The 18,133-nt window shown below is 43.6% G+C and overlaps 1 protein-coding gene across 3 annotated transcripts in view; it reads left to right on the top strand.

Moving 5' to 3' along the window:
* The window catches only part of pparg (peroxisome proliferator-activated receptor gamma), a 118,935-nt gene that overhangs the window by 35,463 nt on the left and 65,339 nt on the right, over positions 1–18,133 (top strand). For 2 of the 3 annotated variants that reach the window (XM_036984368.1, XM_036984365.1), the window contains exons 2-3: positions 15,997–16,467; positions 16,602–16,771. In XM_036984368.1, the coding sequence (XP_036840263.1) occupies positions 15,999–16,467; positions 16,602–16,771 (639 nt within the window). In that variant the 5' untranslated portion in view covers positions 15,997–15,998. The remainder of the gene's footprint in view (positions 1–15,996; positions 16,468–16,601; positions 16,772–18,133) is intronic. The other variant, XM_036984366.1, reaches the window with a different exon arrangement.

Raw genomic sequence — 18,133 nt, forward strand, 5'->3', positions numbered from 1 at the left:
CCTTTCGGTGCCTTTTGGCAAACTCCAAGCGTGCTGTCATGTGTCTTTTACTGAAGAGTGGCTTCTGTCTGGCCACTCTACCATAAAGGCCTGTTTGGTGGAGTGCTGCAGAGATGGTTGTCCTTCTGGAAGGTTCTCCCATCTCCACAGAGGAACTCTAGAGCTCTGTCAGAGTGACCATCGGGTTCTTGGTCACCTCCCTGTCCAAGGCCCTTCTCCCCAGATTGCTCGGTTTGGCTAGGCGGCCAGCTCTAGGAAGAGTCTTGGTGGTGCCAAACTTCTTCCTTTTGTAGAATGATGGAGGCCACTGTGGGGACCTTCAATGCTGCAGAAATGTTTTGGTACCCTTCCCCAGATCTGTGCCTCGACACAATCCTGTCTCGGAGCTCTACGGACATTTCCTTCAACCTCATGGCTTGGTTTTTGCTCTGACATGCACTGTCAACTGTGGGACCTTATATAGACCGGTGTGTGCCTTGCCAAATCATGTCCAATCAATTGAATTGACCACGTGGACTCCAATCAATTTGTAGAAGCATCAAGGAAGCATCAAGGATGATCAATGGAAACAGGATGCACCGGAGCTCAATTTCGTAGCAAATGGAGTGAATACTTCATCGCAAATTTCCCATAGCAAAGGGTCTGTAAATAAGGTATCTGTTTTTTATATTTAATAAATTACCAACATTTCTAAAAACCTGTTTTCACTTTGTCTTTATGAGGTATTGTTTGTACATTGCTGAGGACATTTTTTGAAATGTTAAAATAAGGCTGTAAAGTAGCGCGGAAAAAGTCAAGGGGTCTGAACTTTCCGAAGGCACTGTATTTTCTCCCTACTAATGGATCTAGACTTTACGGGACACATGTCTCCTGGGTGTCCATGGGCATGAGGCCTCTGGTTGAGACCAGGCTGGGACAGAAAAACAGTGTCTCCATCTGATGATGACTGTTGCAAAACTTGGCCTCCAGGGAGTCATTTGGGGCCTTTAGATGGTCTGGGGAGTTTCTCTCTCTCTCTCTCTCAGCAGCTCCCCCCTCTCTGTGTGTGTATCAAGGCTTTGCCAATCAGAGCAAAAGTCCATCCGCATTAAAACTCTGTTTACCAGATAGTGAATAGAATAGATGTCCATTGGACTGCTGGACGGAAACCTGTGTTAATCTATTAATAATAGTTACTTGCCTAGTGAATCCAGAACAAAACCGTTCTATAGTGCAGTTGGCTTCTCTCCTCCTTTCCCTGTTTGGAACAATGTGCCAGTTACCGTAAGCTGAAGTGGACTCCCGTTAACTTCTGTTGTCCACATTCCACCCATTCAGTATGAAGGAAACAATAAGTAATTTAAAGGAGGATGTTTTTACCATGTTTTATTCTGGAAGTCATTGATAGTTATTTCGACCCATTTTAGTTTATCCTCTAACTACTGATTTTATAATGCTGTCCTATTAATATACATGGCATACTTGGCATAGACACTCTTATTGGTCTATTTAAAAATGCCCTGAACACCTTTTAAAGTGTTTTACTGTTAGGACAGTGTTGAGGTGAAATCTATGTACTGTTAGATTTAATCTCAACACTGGCCAATAATAATAATAATAATTTAAACTGAACAAAAATATAAACATGTAAAGTGTTGGTCCCATATTTCATGAGCTGAAATAAAAGATCACAGAAAAGTTCCATATGCAAAAAAAACTTTTCTCTCATTTTGTGCACAAATTTGTTTACATCCCTGTTGGTGAACATTTCTTCTTTGCCAAGATAATCCATCACACAACACAATGCCGCAGATGTCTCAAGTTTTGAAGGAGCTTGCAATTGGCATGATGACTGCAGAAATGTCCACCAGAGCTGTTGGCAGAGAATGTAATGTTAATTTGTCTACCATAAACAGCCTCCAACGTCGTTTTAGAGAATTTAGCCCAACTGGCCTCACTATCGCAGACTGTGTAACAATGCCAGCCCAGGACCTCCACATCCGGCTTTTTTCACCTGAGAACAGCCACCCGGACAGCTGATGAAACGGAGGTGTATTTCTGTTTCTATTAAAACCCTTTTGTGGGGGGAAAATTCTGATTGGCTGGGCCTGGCTCCCCAGTTGACGGGCCTGGCTGCCAAGTGGGTGGGCCTATGCCCTCCCAGGGACACCCATGGCTGTGCCCCTGCCCAGTCCTGTGAAATCCATAGATTAGGGCCTAATATGAACTGTAACTCAGTAAAATAATTGAAATTGTTTCATGTACTGAGTATATAGATGTCCACAGTGCTTTTCATAATTTCAAAGTGCTTCCAAAGAAAAAAACTAACCAACCAATACATCATCATGATGATGGCTACTCATGATGATGTATTGGTTGACTTAGCCAACTATAGCTAGGCTACTCATGATGATGTATTGGTTGACGTAGCCAACTATAGCTAGGCTACTCCTGATGTATTGGTTGACGTAGCCAACTATAGCTAGGCTACTCATGATGATGTATTGGTTGACGTAGCCAACTATAGCTAGGCTACTCATGATGATGTATTGGTTGACGTAGCCAACTATAATCAAATCAAATCAAATCAAATCAAATTTTATTTGTCACATACACATGGTTAGCAGATGTTAATGCGAGTGTAGCGAAATGCTTGTGCTTCTAGTTCTGACAATGCAGTAATAACAAGTAATCTAACTAACAATTCCAAAACTACTGTCTTGTACACAGTGTAAGGGGATAAAGAATATGTACATAAGGATATATGAATGAGTGATGGTACAGAGCAGCATAGGCAAGATACAGTAGATGGTATCGGGTACAGTATGTACAAATGAGATGAGTATGTAAACAAAGTGGCATAGTATAGTATAAAGTGGCTAGTGATACATGTATTACATAAGGATACCATCGATGATATAGAGTACAGTATATACGTATGCATATGAGATGAATAATGTAGGGTAAGTAACATTTATATAAGGTAGCATTGTTTAAAGTGGCTAGTGATATATTTACATCATTTCCCATCAATTCCCATTATTAAAGTGGCTGGAGTTGAGTCAGTGTCAGTGTGTTGGCAGCAGCCACTCAGTGTTAGTGGTGGCTGTTTAACAGTCTGATGGCCTTGAGATAGAAGCTGTTTTTCAGTCTCTCGGTCCCAGCTTTGATGCACCTGTACTGACCTCGCCTTCTGGATGATAGCGGGGTGAACAGGCAGTGGCTCGGGTGGTTGATGTCCTTGATGATCTTTATGGCCTTCCTGTGACATCGGGTGGTGTAGGTGTCCTGGAGGGCAGGTAGTTTGCCCCCGGTGATGCGTTGTGCAGACCTCACTACCCTCTGGAGAGCCTTACGGTTGAGGGCGGTGCAGTTGCCATACCAGGCGGTGATACAGCCCGCCAGGATGCTCTCGATTGTGCATCTGTAGAAGTTTGTGAGTGCTTTTGGTGACAAGCCGAATTTCTTCAGCCTCCTGAGGTTGAAGAGGCGCTGCTGCGCCTTCTTCACGATGCTGTCTGTGTGAGTGGACCAATTCAGTTTGTCTGTGATGTGTATGCCGAGGAACTTAAAACTTGCTACCCTCTCCACTACTGTTCCATCGATGTGGATAGGGGGGTGTTCCCTCTGCTGTTTCCTGAAGTCCACAATCATCTCCTTAGTTTTGTTGACGTTGAGTGTGAGGTTGTTTTCCTGACACCACACTCCGAGGGCCCTCACCTCCTCCCTGTAGGCCGTCTCATCGTTGTTGGTAATCAAGCCTACCACTGTTGTGTCGTCCGCAAACTTGGTGATTGAGTTGGAGGCGTGCGTGGCCACGCAGTCGTGGGTGAACAGGGAGTACAGGAGAGGGCTCAGAACGCAACCTTGTGGGGCCCCAGTGTTGAGGATCAGCGGGGAGGAGATGTTGTTGCCTACCCTCACCACCTGGGGGCGGCCCGTCAGGAAGTCCAGTACCCAGTTGCACAGGGCGGGGTCGAGACCCAGGGTCTCGAGCTTGATGACGAGCTTGGAGGGTACTATGGTGTTGAATGCCGAGCTGTAGTCGATGAACAGCATTCTCACATAGGTATTCCTCTTGTCCAGATGGGTTAGGGCAGTGTGCAGTGTGGTTGAGATTGCATCGTCTGTGGACCTATTTGGGCGGTAAGCAAATTGGAGTGGGTCTAGGGTGTCAGGTAGGGTGGAGGTGATATGGTCCTTGACTAGTCTCTCAAAGCACTTCATGATGACGGATGTGAGTGCTACGGGGCGGTAGTCATTTAGCTCAGTTACCTTAGCTTTCTTGGGAACAGGAACAATGGTGGCCCTCTTGAAGCATGTGGGAACAGCAGACTGGTATAGGGATTGATTGAATATGTCCGTAAACACACCGGCCGCTTTCAGTTTCACACGAATGCTGCCATCAATCCACGGTTTCTGGTTAGGGAATGTTTTAATCGTTGCTATGGGAACGACATCTTCAACGCACGTTCTAATGAACTCGCACACCGAATCAGCGTATTCGTCAATGTTGTTATCTGACGCAATACGAAACATCTCCCAGTCCACGTGATGGAAGCAGTCTTGGAGTGTGGAGTCAGCTTGGTCGGACCAGCGTTGGACAGACCTCAGCGTGGGAGCCTCTTGTTTTAGTTTCTGTCTGTAGGCAGGGATCAACAAAATGGAGTCGTGGTCAGCTTTTCCGAAAGGGGGGCGGGGCAGGGCCTTATATGCGTCGCGGAAGTTAGAGTAACAATGGTCCAAGGTCTTTCCTCCCCTGGTTGCGCAATCGATATGCTGATAAAATTTGGGGAGTCTTGTTTTCAGATTAGCCTTGTTAAAATCCCCAGCTACAATGAATGCAGCCTCCGGATAAATTGTTTCCAGTTTGCAGAGAGTTAAATAAAGTTCGTTCAGAGCCATCGATGTGTCTGCTTGGGGGGGGATATATACGGTGATTATAATCGAAGAGAATTCTCTTGGTAGATAATGCGGTCTACATTTGATTGTGAGGAATTCTAAATCAGGTGAACAGAAGGATTTGAGTTCCTGTATGTTTCTTTCATCGCACCATGTCACGTTAGTCATAAGGCATACGCCCCCGCCCCTCTTTTTACCAGAAAGATGTTTTTTCCTGTCTGCGCGATGCGTGGAGAAACCTGTTGGCTGCACCGCTTCGGATAGCGTCTCTCCAGTAAGCCACGTTTCCGTGAAGCAAAGAACGTTACAGTCTCTGATGTCCCTCTGGAATGCTACCCTTGCTCGGATTTCATCAACCTTGTTGTCAAGAGACTGGACATTGGCAAGAAGAATGCTAGGGAGTGGTGCGCGCTGTGCCCGTCTCCGGAGTCTGACCAGAAGACCGCCTCGTTTCCCTCTCTTTCGGAGTCGTTTTTTTGGGTCGCTGCATAGGATCCACTCCGTTGTCCTGTTTGTAAGGCAGAACACAGGATCCGCGTCGCGAAAAACATATTCTTGGTCGTACTGATGGTGAGTTGATGCTGATCTTATATTCAGTAGTTCTTCTCGACTGTATGTAATGAAACCTAAGATGACCTGGGGTACTAATGTAAGAAATAACACGTAAAAAAACAAAAAACTGCATAGTTTCCTAGGAACGCGAAGCGAGGCGGCCATCTCTGTCGGCGCCGGAAGTAATAACAATTGCGCCGGAAGTAATAACAATTGCGCCGGAAGTAATATAGCTAGGCTACTCATGATGATGTAGTGGTTTAGCTAGCCAACTATAGCTAGGCTACTCCTGATGTATTGGTTGACGTAGCCAACTATAGCTAGGCTACTCATGATGATGTATTGGTTGATCTAACTGTGGTTACAGTTGAAGTCAGGAGTTTACATACACTTAGGTTGGAGTCATTAAAACTAGTTTTTCAACCAGTCCACAAATTTCTTGTTAACAAACTTTAGTTTTGCCAAGTCGGTTAGGACCCTACTTTGTGCATGACACAAGTATTTTTTTCCAACAATTGTTTATAGACAGATTATTCAACTTATAATTCACTGTATCACAATTCCAGTGGGTCAGAAGTTTACATACACTAAGGTGACATTGCCTTTAAACAGCTTGGAAAATTCCAGAAAATGATGTCATGGCTTTAGAAGCTTCTGATAGGCTAATTGACAACATTTGAGTCAATTGGAGGTGTACCTGTGGATGTATTTCAAGGCCTACCTTCAAAGTCAGTGCCTCTTAGCTTGACATCACAGGGAAAATCAAAATAAATCAGCCAAGACCTCAGAAAAATAATTGTAGACCTCCACAAGTCTGGTACATCCTTGGGAGCAATTTCCAATCGTCTGAATGTACCACGTTCATCTGTACAAGCAATAGTACGCAAGTATAAACACCATGGGACCACGCAGCCATCATACCGCTCAGGAAGGAGACGCGTTCTGTCTCCTAGAGATGTACGTACTTTGGTGTGAAAAGTGCAAATCAATCCCAGATCAACAGCAAAGGACCTTGTGAAGATGCTGGAGGGTACAAAAGTTTCTATATCCACAGTAAAACGAGTCCTATATCGACATAGCCTGAAAGGTCGCTCAGCAAAGAAGAAGCCACTGCTCCAAATCCGCCATAAAAAAAGCCAGACTATGGTTTGCAACTGCACATGGGGACTAAGATCGTACTTTTTGGAGAAATGTCCTCTGTTCTGATCAAACAAATATTAGAACTGTTTGGCCATAATGACCATTGTTATGTTCGTAGGAAAAAGGAGTAGGCTTGCAAGCCAAAGAACACCATCCCAACCGTGAAGCATGGGTGTGGCAGCATCATGTTGTGGGGGTGCTTTACTGCAGGAGGGACTGGTGCACTTTACCAAATAGGTGGCATCATGAGGAAGGGAAATTGTGGATATATTGAAGCAACATCTCAAGACATTAGTCAGGAAGTTAAAGCTTGATCGCAAATGGACAGAAGCATACTTCCAAAGTTGTGGCAAAATGACTTAAGGACAACAAAGTCAAGGCATTGGAGTGGCCATCACAAAGCCCTGACCTCAGTCCCATAGAAAATTTGTGGGCAGAACTGAAAAAGCATGTGCGAGCGAGGAGGCCTACAAACCTGACTCAGTTACACCAGCTCTGTCAGGAGGAATGGGCCAAAATTCAAGCTTGTGGAAGGCAACCCAAAATGTTTGACCCATTTTAAACAATTTAAAGGCAATGCTACCAAATACTAATTGAGCGTATGCAAACTTCTGACCTACTGAGAATGTGATGAAAGAAATCAAAGCTTAAATAAATCTCTACTATTATTCTGACATTTCACATTCTTAAATAAATCGGTGATCCAACCTGACATAAAACAGGGAATTTTTTACATAGGATTAAATGTCAGGAATTGTGAAAAACTGAGTTTAAATGCATTTGGCTAAGGTGTATGTAAACTTCTGACTTCAACTGTAGCTAAGTCAACCAGTACACTGGCCTCCTGCACAATGTGTAGCACCCACTTGGGTGATGCCTCAGCAGCTCTGGGTGGCAGAAAGCTCACCACACACAGTTCAGAGTCAGTCGTTCTCAGCACTGAATTCCTCAATTGCATCTCCTATTCCTCTCAAATGACTGTTCAATTGATGTTAACAAAAGATCAAGGAACCAGCTGCCAGGTGAAACAAATTGGTACAGTGTCCAGATTTGGTGTGTTTGTATTTTTAGGATCCTCAGTAGCTGTTGCTAATCTCCTCCTTATATCCAAACTCTCCCACACTCACATGCACACACATTTAAACAAAACAAATATATATATATATATATATATATATATATATATATATATATACACACATACAGTGGGGGGAACAAGTATTTGATACGCTGCCGATTTTGCAGGTTTTCCTACTTACAAAGCATGTAGAGGTCTAATTTTTATCATAGGTACACTTCAACTGTGAGAAACAGAATCTAAAACAAAAATCCATAAAATCACATTGTATGATTTTTAAGTAATTCATTGCATGACATAAGTATTTGATACATCAGAAAAGCAGAACTTAATATTTGGTACAGAAACCTTTGTTTGCAATTACAGAGATCATACGTTTCCTGTAGTTCTTGACCAGGTTTGCACACACTGCAGCAGGGATTTTGGCCCACTCCTCCATACAGACCTTATCCAGATCCTTCAGGTTTTGGGGCAATACAGACTTTCAGCTCCCTCCAAAGATTTTCTATTGGGTTCAGGTCTGGAGACTGGCTAGGCCACTCCAGGACCTTGAGATGCTTCTTACGGAGCCACTCCTTAGTTGCCCTGGCTGTGTGTTTTGGGTCGTTGTCATGCTGGAAGACCCAGCCACCACCCATCTTCAATGCTTTTACTGAGGGAAGGAGGTTGTTGGCCAAGATCTCGCGATACATGGCCCCATCCATCCTCCCCTCAATACGGTGCAGTCGTTCTGTCCCCTTTGCAGAAAAGCATCCCCAAAGAATGATGTTTCCACCTCCATGCTTCACGGTTGGGATGGTGTTCTGGGGTTGTACTCATCCTTCTTCCTCCAAACACGGCGAGTGGAGTTTAGACCAAAAAGCTCTATTTTTGTCTCATCAGACCAGATGACCTTCTCCCATTCCTCCTCTGGATCATCCAGATGGTCATTGGCAAACTTCAGACGGGCCTGAACATGCCTGGCTTGAGCAGGGGGACCTTGCGTGCGCTGCAGGAATTTAATCCATGACAGCGTAGTGTGTTACTAATGGTTTTGTTTGAGACTGTGGTCCCAGTTCTCTTCAGGACATTGACCAGGTCCTGTCGTGTAGTTCTGGGCTGATCCCTCACCTTCCTCATGATCATTGATGCCCCACGAGGTGAGATCTTGCATGGAGCCCCAGACCAAGGGTGATTTGACCGTCATCTTGAACTTCTTCAATTTTCTAATAATTGCGCCAACAGTTGTTGCCTTCTCACCAAGCTGCTTGCCTATTGTCCTGTAGCCCATCCCAGCCTTGTGCAGGTCTACAATTGTATCCCTGATGTCCTTACACAGCTCTCTGGTCTTGGCCATTGTGGAGAGGTTGGAGTCTGTTTGATTGAGTGTGTGGACAAGTGTCTTTTATACAGGTAACGAGTTCAAACAGGTGCAGTTTATACAGGTAATGAGTGGAGAACAGGAGGGCTTCTTAAAGAAAAACTAACAGGTCTGTGAGAGATGGAATTCTTACTGGTTGGTAGGTGACCAAATACTTATGTCACGCAATAAAATGCTAATTAATTACTTAAAAATCATACAGTGATTTTCTGGATTTTTTATTTTTTTTTGTTTTAGATTACAGACCTCTACATGCTTTGTAAGTAGGAAAACCTGCAAAATTGGCAGTGTATCAAATACTTGTTCTCCCCACTGTGTGTGTGTGTGTGTGTGTGTGTGTGTGTGTGTGTGTGTGTGTGTGTGTGTGTGTGTGTGTGTGTGTGTGTGTGTGTGTGTGTGTGTGTGTGTGTGTGTGTGTGTGTGTGTGTGTGTGTGTGTGTGTAAATAAATACATTTGGGGGGGTGATTAGTGATCTATTAATTTATACATTTACAATTTATCTATATTAACAAACTTCATTCATGCTGCTCCTTCTGTGGTTAAGTGAATGCTCTTACCACTGTCTCTCCCAAGCACCTTCCACCGGTGTTTTGGCTTACTGCCCTGCTTACTGCTTGTATCCACAGCTTGTGAGTTGGTGATCTCCTGCTCGTTTAGGTCCCGTGTGACTCAGTTGGTAGAGCATGGCACTTGCAATGCCAGGGTTGTTGGTTTGATTCACACGGAGGACCAGTATGTGGTGGAAGTATGAAAATGTATGCACTGTAAGTCGCTCTGGATAAGAGTGTCTGCTAAATTACAATAAATGTAGTAAAGTGAAGTCAGAATCCATACAGTGAATAAGTCCTCTGCCTTCTCTCTGTTTATCAATCAAGCTGTGTGTGTTTGCCATTTCACTGGTGGAGCTTGTTTTCAGGATGGGGGGTGTGGATAGTGTTTGGGAACTCATTTTAGCTCACAATAAGCTTGCAGCATGGCTAATACTAGACAAAAAAAATTCTGCCAAGCTCAATGTGGAAGAGGAATATGTATCAACACAACACTCCATGAACTACTGGGTCAACACCAACAGTTCTTTAGAGATGTGAATACGTATCAACACTACACTCTATTAACTACTGGGTCAACACCAACAGTTCTTTAGAGATGTGAATACGTATCAACACTACACTCTATTAACTACTCACTCCACAAAAAGAAGTCTAGGCCATGATAAACTCAAACTGGACTCAAACTCATTGAGATGGAGCGGGCGCATAGGAATTGCACGTTTTTCCCGAAGGACGGCCCAGATCTATAGATTCTCATTAGAGCCAAATGCCTGAAGGGAGCCAAAATCACCTCAAAAGGAACTGCTGTCACGAGTAATTGAAGAAGGAAAGACATCACAACATCACATACCTGAAGTATGATCAGCTGGTCGTCCCCCCCCCCCCATCTCCTAGGCCTATGGCAAGTGACTCCACTATAGTCCACTGATTTGACACACACCCGTACTTACACACACACACATTTACTCTGCTTTGTTCGTGTTTCACCTAACCTCATGACCAAAAACACACATTGCTCTAAGTGTCATAATCCTCTGAAGTCTTCAAATCAAATGTTTTTGGTCACATACACATGGTTAGCAGATGTTAATGCGAGTGTAACGAAATGCTTGTGCTTCTAATTCCGACCGTGCAGTAATATCTAACAATTTCACAACAACTATGATGTGTTGTGCAGACCTCACTACCCTCTGGAGAGCCTTACGGTTGTGGGCGAAGCAGTTGCTGTACCAGGCGGTGATACAGCCCGACAGGATGCTCTCGATTGTGTATCTGTAAAGGTTTGTAAGTGTTTTTGGTGACGAGCCAAATTTCCCCAGCCTCATGTTTCCAGTCGCCTTGCCATGATTAAAAGCTGTGGTTAGCGCTCTCAGTTTTGAGCGAATGCGGCCATCAATCCACAGTTTCTGGTTGGGGAAGGTTTTAATAGTCACCGTGGGTACAACATCACCGATGCACTTGCTAATAAACTCGTTCACTGAATCAGCGTATGCATCAATGTTGTTGTCCGGATGTTATCCGGAACATATCCCAGTCCACGTGATTGAAGCAATCTTGGAACATGGAGTCAGATTGGTCGGCGTTGAACAGACCTGAGCACGGGCGTTTCCTGTTTTAGTTTCTGTCTATAGGCTGGGAGCAACAAAATGGAGTTGTGGTTGAAGGAGGGCGAGGGAGGGCTTTGTATGCATCGCGGAAGTTAGAGTAGCAATGATCCAGAATTTTGCTAGCCTGGGTCACTAATTCTGATCAAATTTAGGGTGCTTTGTCTTCAGATTAGCCTTGTTAAAATACAATAAATACAATAAATGCAGCCTCAGGATATGTGGTTTCCAGTTTACATAGAGTCCAATGAAGTTCTTTCAGGGCCGTCGAGGTGTCTGCTTGGGGGGGAGGATTTACACGGTTGTGATCATAATCGAGGAGAGTTCTCTTGGTAGATAATGTGGTTGGCATTTAATTGTAAGGGATTCTAGGTCAGGTGAACAAAAGGACTTGAGTTCCTGTATGTTGTTATGATCACAACACAACTCGTTAATCATAAGGCATACACCCCCGCCCTTCTTCTTACCAGATAGATGTTTGTTTGTTCGCGTGATGCGTGAAGAAGCCGGGTGCTTATAAACAGAGAATGTTACAATCTCTGTCTCTCTGGAAGGCAACCCTTGCTCGAATTTTGTCTACCTTGTTGTCAAGAGACTGGACATCGGCGAGTAGTATACTCGGGAGTGGTGAGCGACGTACCCATCTACGGAGCCAGACCAGAAGACCGCTCCGTCTGCCCCTTCTGCGGCGCTGTTGTTTTGGGTCGCCTACTGGAATCTGATTCATTGTCTTGGGTGGTGGTCCAAACAGAGGATCTGCTTCCCGAAAGTCGTATTCCTGGTCAGTTGACGTCGCTCTTATAGCCAATAGGTATTCCCAGCTGTATGTAATAAGACTTAAGATTTTCTGGGGTAACAGTGTAAGAAATAATACATAAAAAAAAAAAATACTGCATATTTTCCTAACCCATTAGACATTAATGAAGACAAATAAATATAATTATTGTGTTGATCCAGATAAAAAATTTCCTGAGATTTACCAGAGATGAGTCTATCACTTGTGATTTACTATGATAAGCAATTTAACAACCTGTATAGCAGTTTATCTAAGTCCAAGACAAGTTGATTTTCTACCTTTCATTTGAATGTTCAGTCTTCCTAAAAATCATGACCACCTTGTTCATTATCGGTCTTCTCTCAGTCATTAATGTTCCATTGTTGCCCTTCCAGAAACATGGTTGACTGAAGTTACAACCACGCTTTATGACATGTCTCCTTATAATGCTGTTCACCACTGTAGAACATCAAGTGAGGGTCCATTTTAGTTCATAAATGTTTTCGATTCTTTGTAATAGAAGACCTCATTGATGTTGAATCTCTTTTCATAGAAATTCCCTCCTGCAAATTTTTTGGAGGTTAAAAAGTGGTAATTGGATCCGTCTATCGGCCACCCTATCCTGACATTGTTAGTTTCTTTGATATCCTTGCATCAACCTTGGATTTGCCCCCGTCGGAGCTGGTATAGCACGATTCAATCTTTGTCCTGTATTGACCCTTTGCCTGTTTGATGGTTTGTCAGAGGGCATAGCGGGTTTTCTTATAAGCGTCCGGGTTAGAGTCCCGTTCCTTGATAGCTGCTACTCTGCCCTTTAGCTCAGTGCGGATGTTGCCTGTAATCCATGGCTTCCGTTTGGGGTACGTACACACGGTCACTGTGGGGACGACGTCATCGATGCACTTATTGATGAAGCCAGTGACTGATGTGGTGTACCTCTCAATGCCATTGGAAGAATCCCGGAACATATTCCAGTCTGTGCTAGCAAAACAGTCCTGTAGCTTAGCATCTGCGTCCTCTGACCACTTCCTTATTGAGCGAGTCACTGGTACTACCTGCTCTAGTTTTTGCTTGTAAGCAGGAATCAGGAGGATAGTTTTTTGGTCAGATTTGCCAAATGGAGGGTGGGGGAGCTTTGTACACTCTGTGTGTGGAGTAAAGGTGGTTAAGAGTTTTTTTAAGAGTTTTTTTCTCTCTAGTTGCACATTTAACATTTGTTTAATTTAACTAGGCAAGTCAGTTAAGAACAAATTCTTATTTACAATGACAGCCTAGGAACAGTGGGTTAACTGCCTTGTTCAGGGGCAGAATGACAGATTTTTACTTTGTCAGCTTGGGGATTTGATCTAGCAACCTTTTTGGTACCGGCCCAATGCTCTAAGCACTAGGCTACCTGATGCCCCAAATGTGCTGGTAGAAATGAGGTAAAATGGATTTAAGTTTCCCTGCATTAAAGTCCCCAGCCACTCTGGATGAGCATTTTCCTGTTTGCTTATGGCCCTATACAGCTCATTGAGTGCCGTCTTAGTGCCAGCATCTGTTTGTGGTGGGAAACAAACAGCTACGATAAAAACTCTTGGTATATAGTGCATCAGCTGTTATTTACAAATAGACACAGAACCCCACCCCTTGTCTTACCGGAGGCAGCTGTTCTATCTTGCCGATGGATGTTATCCATGTCGTTGTTCAGCCACAACTCGGTGAAACATAATATATTACAGTTTTTAATGTCCCTTTGGTAGGATATACCTTGATCGGAGCTCATCCATTTTGTTATCCAATGATTTCAAGTTGGCTAATAGGACTGATGGCAGAGGGATTTACTCACTCGCCTACAAATTCTCAGTAGGCAGCCTGACCTCCGTCCCCTTTTCTCTATTTTTTTAAATCGCTGTTCTGATGTCAATAACTTATTTTCGGTCATAAGTGGCGGTTGCTACAACATTATGTAAAAAATAAGTTAAAATATAAGTTACAACAACGTAATTGTTTTCTTCTAAATAGCACAGTTGGTTTGGAGAACGCAAAACGGCAGCCATCCCCTCCGGCGCCATTACAAAGAATCCATCTATATAACACAAGCCACTGTGATAACCTTCACCCTCCCCACCTCACATATAATTTACTATCAGATACAAAAGGTACCATACTCTGGAATTCTTATCTTCATGCTGTCAAAACCCCATCATCCCTCAATAACTTCAAGCGAAGACTTGAGGTCAGCCTGATGAACCAAACTACCCAATAATCCCCTCCATGTAGCATAACACTCACACGCACGTAATCAAACATGTTTTTTCCTATTTACTGAGTATGTTATGTACAATTATAGTTAATATGCTTTGGTTAACTGATTGATCAAAGGTTTTTGTTTTTTTGTACTTATATTTGTGGTTTTCATATCAGCCCTTTTGGTCTTCCAACCTCACCTGCACGCTGTTTTTATCTGTTTTTATCTGTACTGTTTTGTCTTTCACTTCTGTGGTGCGAATAAATAAAACCTTTCTTCATTTTTGTACTTATGTATTGTATATTGTGTTTTTGTGGTGTGGAATTTATCAGCCCTTGGGTTTCCAACCACACCTGCACATCATTGTTTTTTAAATAATTGTTTTACCTGTATTGTTTATCACATGTCGTCTTTGGTGCAAATAAATCAAACTAAAACTACTCTTTTTGGTGTCCACACAAAACATAATATGGAACATTAATAGACAAGAACAGGTGTTGTTCCGTGATGTGCTGTTTTATCTGTTTTTTGAAACCAGACTTGCTGTTCATTTGAGCAAAATGGCTCTATTTAATACTATACACTTTTTTGAATTTCTTCTGGATTTGGGGACTGGGAAAAGACCCCTGGTGGCACATCTGGTGGGGTAGGTGTGTGTGTCAGTTGACTATGCAAACAATTGGAATTTAACACATTTATGTTTCTTATAAAAATAAGAAGTTTAGCCAAGAGAGACTGGCATGCATAGCATTTATATAAGCCCTCTGATAAGGGTAAAGAGCAAGACGTGCTGCTATGTTCTGGGCCAGCTGCAGTTTTTCTAGGTCCTTCTTTGCAGCACCTGACCATACGACTTGGCAATAATCAAGATAAGATAAAACTAGAGCCTGCAGAACTTGCTTTTGTTGAGTGTCAAAAAAGCAGAACATCTCTTTCACGGACAGACCTTTCCCCATATTCACAACCATTGACGTTGGGGACAGGTCATGCATCATTTGAACAAAAATTATTAGCCAGCTAGCTCGCCTAGCCAAAAAGAGTTGACGTGCCAGTTTATCTGCTAGTCTGTGGGTCAAAACCACCACATATGCAATAAAACACAATTACATTTTTAAATAACTAAATATGTACACACAGTATTTCCAAGAGCTCTTTGCTTAGACTACTACTAGGGCTTGGTACTGTTAGACCCCATGTTATAAATTCTGTTTGTTTTGAGGAGTAGTATTTCCCCTGGTATCTGTTAATAGTGAAGGATAGCCTTGGTTATATAAAGTTGAGTGTAACATCACATGGGTTCAGAGCAGTGGGTTTCATCAGTCATTGATTGGAGGTCAACCAAGTTAGAGTTCAGTTCACTATCTCACAGGATATGTTCAGTTCGGAGATTGAACACAGTTCTGTAGACTTCACTAGGAGGGTACCTACTATGAACACAGTTCTGTAGACTTCACTAGGAGGGTCCCTACTATGAACACAGTTCTGTAGACTAGTAGGAATAGGAGGGTCTCAAATGGTCTTGATGGTAAGCATGCAGAATGCTTATTACAGAACAACAGAGCTCACATATCTTTTTAATCTCAGTCTGAAATGGCCTCACATTGACAAGCCTGAGGGAAGCAGAAGGGAGGACTTGTATCAGCGGTATAGTTCAATATGTTTTCAATCTGTCTGAATTGACAAGCCTGAGGGAATCAGGCGGAAGGACTCTGTTTTGTATCAGTTAGTCTTTTACCACATTGTCACACTCTCTCACACACACAGATCCTGACTCTCCCTCCTCCTCTCTTCCCCTCACTCCCTCTCTTCCCCTATCTCTAACAGACATGGTGGATACCCAGCTCCTCGCATGGCCAATGGGCATCAGTCTGACCCCTGTACACCTGGAGGAGCTTGATGACAGTTCTCACTCTCTGGATATGAAACCATTCACCACCCTGGACTACACTAGCCTGGACTACGAACACGGACCCACCATCTCCAGCTACAGACCCACCCAGGTCCACCACTACCAAGCAAGCCACAGTCCCAGACCCACCCAGGCCCACCACTACCAAGACAACCACAGCCCCAGACCCACCCAGGCCCACCACTACCAAGCCAGCAACAGTCCCAGACCCACCCAGGCCCACCACTACCAAGCCAGCTACAGCCCCAGTCACCTCAGCCCTAGACCTGGCCAGGGTTACCAGCCCTGCCCCAGCCCTGGCTCCAGCCCTGCCCTGGGACACCACCTTGCATACATGGACCACATGTACAACCACAGCCAGGTTCAGGAGGGACACGGTGAGACCTGTGTGTGATCAAATATTTGCTAGCATTTGAAAATATAACTAACACAACAACATCTCTTCTATATCAATGTGCATGTTGTGTGACCCTGCTCTGTCTTTGTCATTGTATCAGTGTTTGTCTGTTCTGTCCCTCAGGTTGTATAAAACTGGAGCCAGAGTCTCCTCCCCAGCACTCAGACAGCAGTCCTCTCTACTCCAAGCTACAGGACGACACCACCGCTTCCCTACTCAACATAGAGTGTCGAGTCTGTGGAGACAAAGCTTCTGGCTTCCACTACGGAGTCCATGCCTGTGAAGGCTGCAAGGTACGACTACTCTGTGTGTTTGTGTCTCCTTATTTCTCCGTTGTTTACCTGTGTGCTATAACCTCACACCCTAAAGAGGCTTAAACTCACGCTGACAGACAGGGTCAAAAGTTGCCTGCCCTCAACCACGTTAAACATTTCTTGCACTTCATGTGGGTCTGTCTGTCACTTTAACCACAAGCCCATACATAGTTTCCTTCCCCGAGCAGCACAGCCTGCAGTGGCAGAACATCTTAGACAGACTGACACAACGTCTCTGAATAAAAATAATCATACGAAGGGCGACCAGAGGTGTGAGGCATATTTCCACCGTTCATTCTCTGAAACAGATCCTATCTTCCGATAAATATGTGCTTACTTTCAAGAAAACATAAAAGTGTGTATAGTCATTAATGTGTCAGTATACTTTGCCAGTCAGTGTGGTTAGCAGTGTGTATATCTACCGGAAGGCACAGTGTTAGCAGTGTGTGTATCTACTTCAAGGCAGAATGTTAGCAGTGAGTCAGTATTCATTGTTCTATTATCTTGTGGTACGTTAGTATGAGGATCAGGATAGAAGCCAAGAGCTGCTGGGGTCAGCCAACCAGGGTCAGATGTTTAAAACATTCTTTACTGAGGTGGAGCTTCAGAAAGAGGAAGCTGGGGAGAGACTATGTTGGGTCCTTGAAAATCACTATATAAATACTATGTATTATAATAATTTGTATTTGTATTGTTAATAATATTATTGTTATTGTTATTATTGTTTGGGGCGGCAGGTAGCCTAGTGGTTAGAGCGTTGGGCCAGTAACCGAACGGTTGCTGGATTGAATCCCTGAGCTGACATAGTAAAAATCTGTTCCCCAGTAGGCCATCATTGTAAATAAGAATTTGTTCTTAACTGACTTGCCTCGTTAAATATTTATTTATTTAACCAGGTAGGCAAGTTGAGAACAAGTTCTCATTTACAATTGAGACCTGGCCAAGATAAAGCAAAGCAGTTCGACACATACAACGACACAGAGTTACACATGGAGTAAAACAAACATACAGTCAATAATACAATAGAAAAATAAGTCTATATATAGTCAGTGTATGGAGGAGGCAGAGCTAGCCAGCCAGACACTACAGAGGACGTGGGCTACTTGGCCTGGATAGTGGCAAGAAGCAACGGCCGTAGAGGGAGGTGTGCAGCAGACGCTGTAGCCTCCTTGTATGACAGGCAGAGACAGTGGGATTACTTTTTTCCCCAGAGGTGTAGGAATACACTTTTAAACAACATGTTTGTTTATAATTTCCTAAATTTGTTGGGCTATTTTAGTTAACTTGTCTAGTCAAATAGGCCTATGGTAGGCCAGCCGCTTCTCAGTCATAACCTAGAAT

The sequence above is a fragment of the Oncorhynchus mykiss genome, chromosome 7 (genome assembly GCF_013265735.2).
Source record: "Oncorhynchus mykiss isolate Arlee chromosome 7, USDA_OmykA_1.1, whole genome shotgun sequence".
NCBI lineage: Eukaryota > Metazoa > Chordata > Actinopteri > Salmoniformes > Salmonidae > Oncorhynchus > Oncorhynchus mykiss.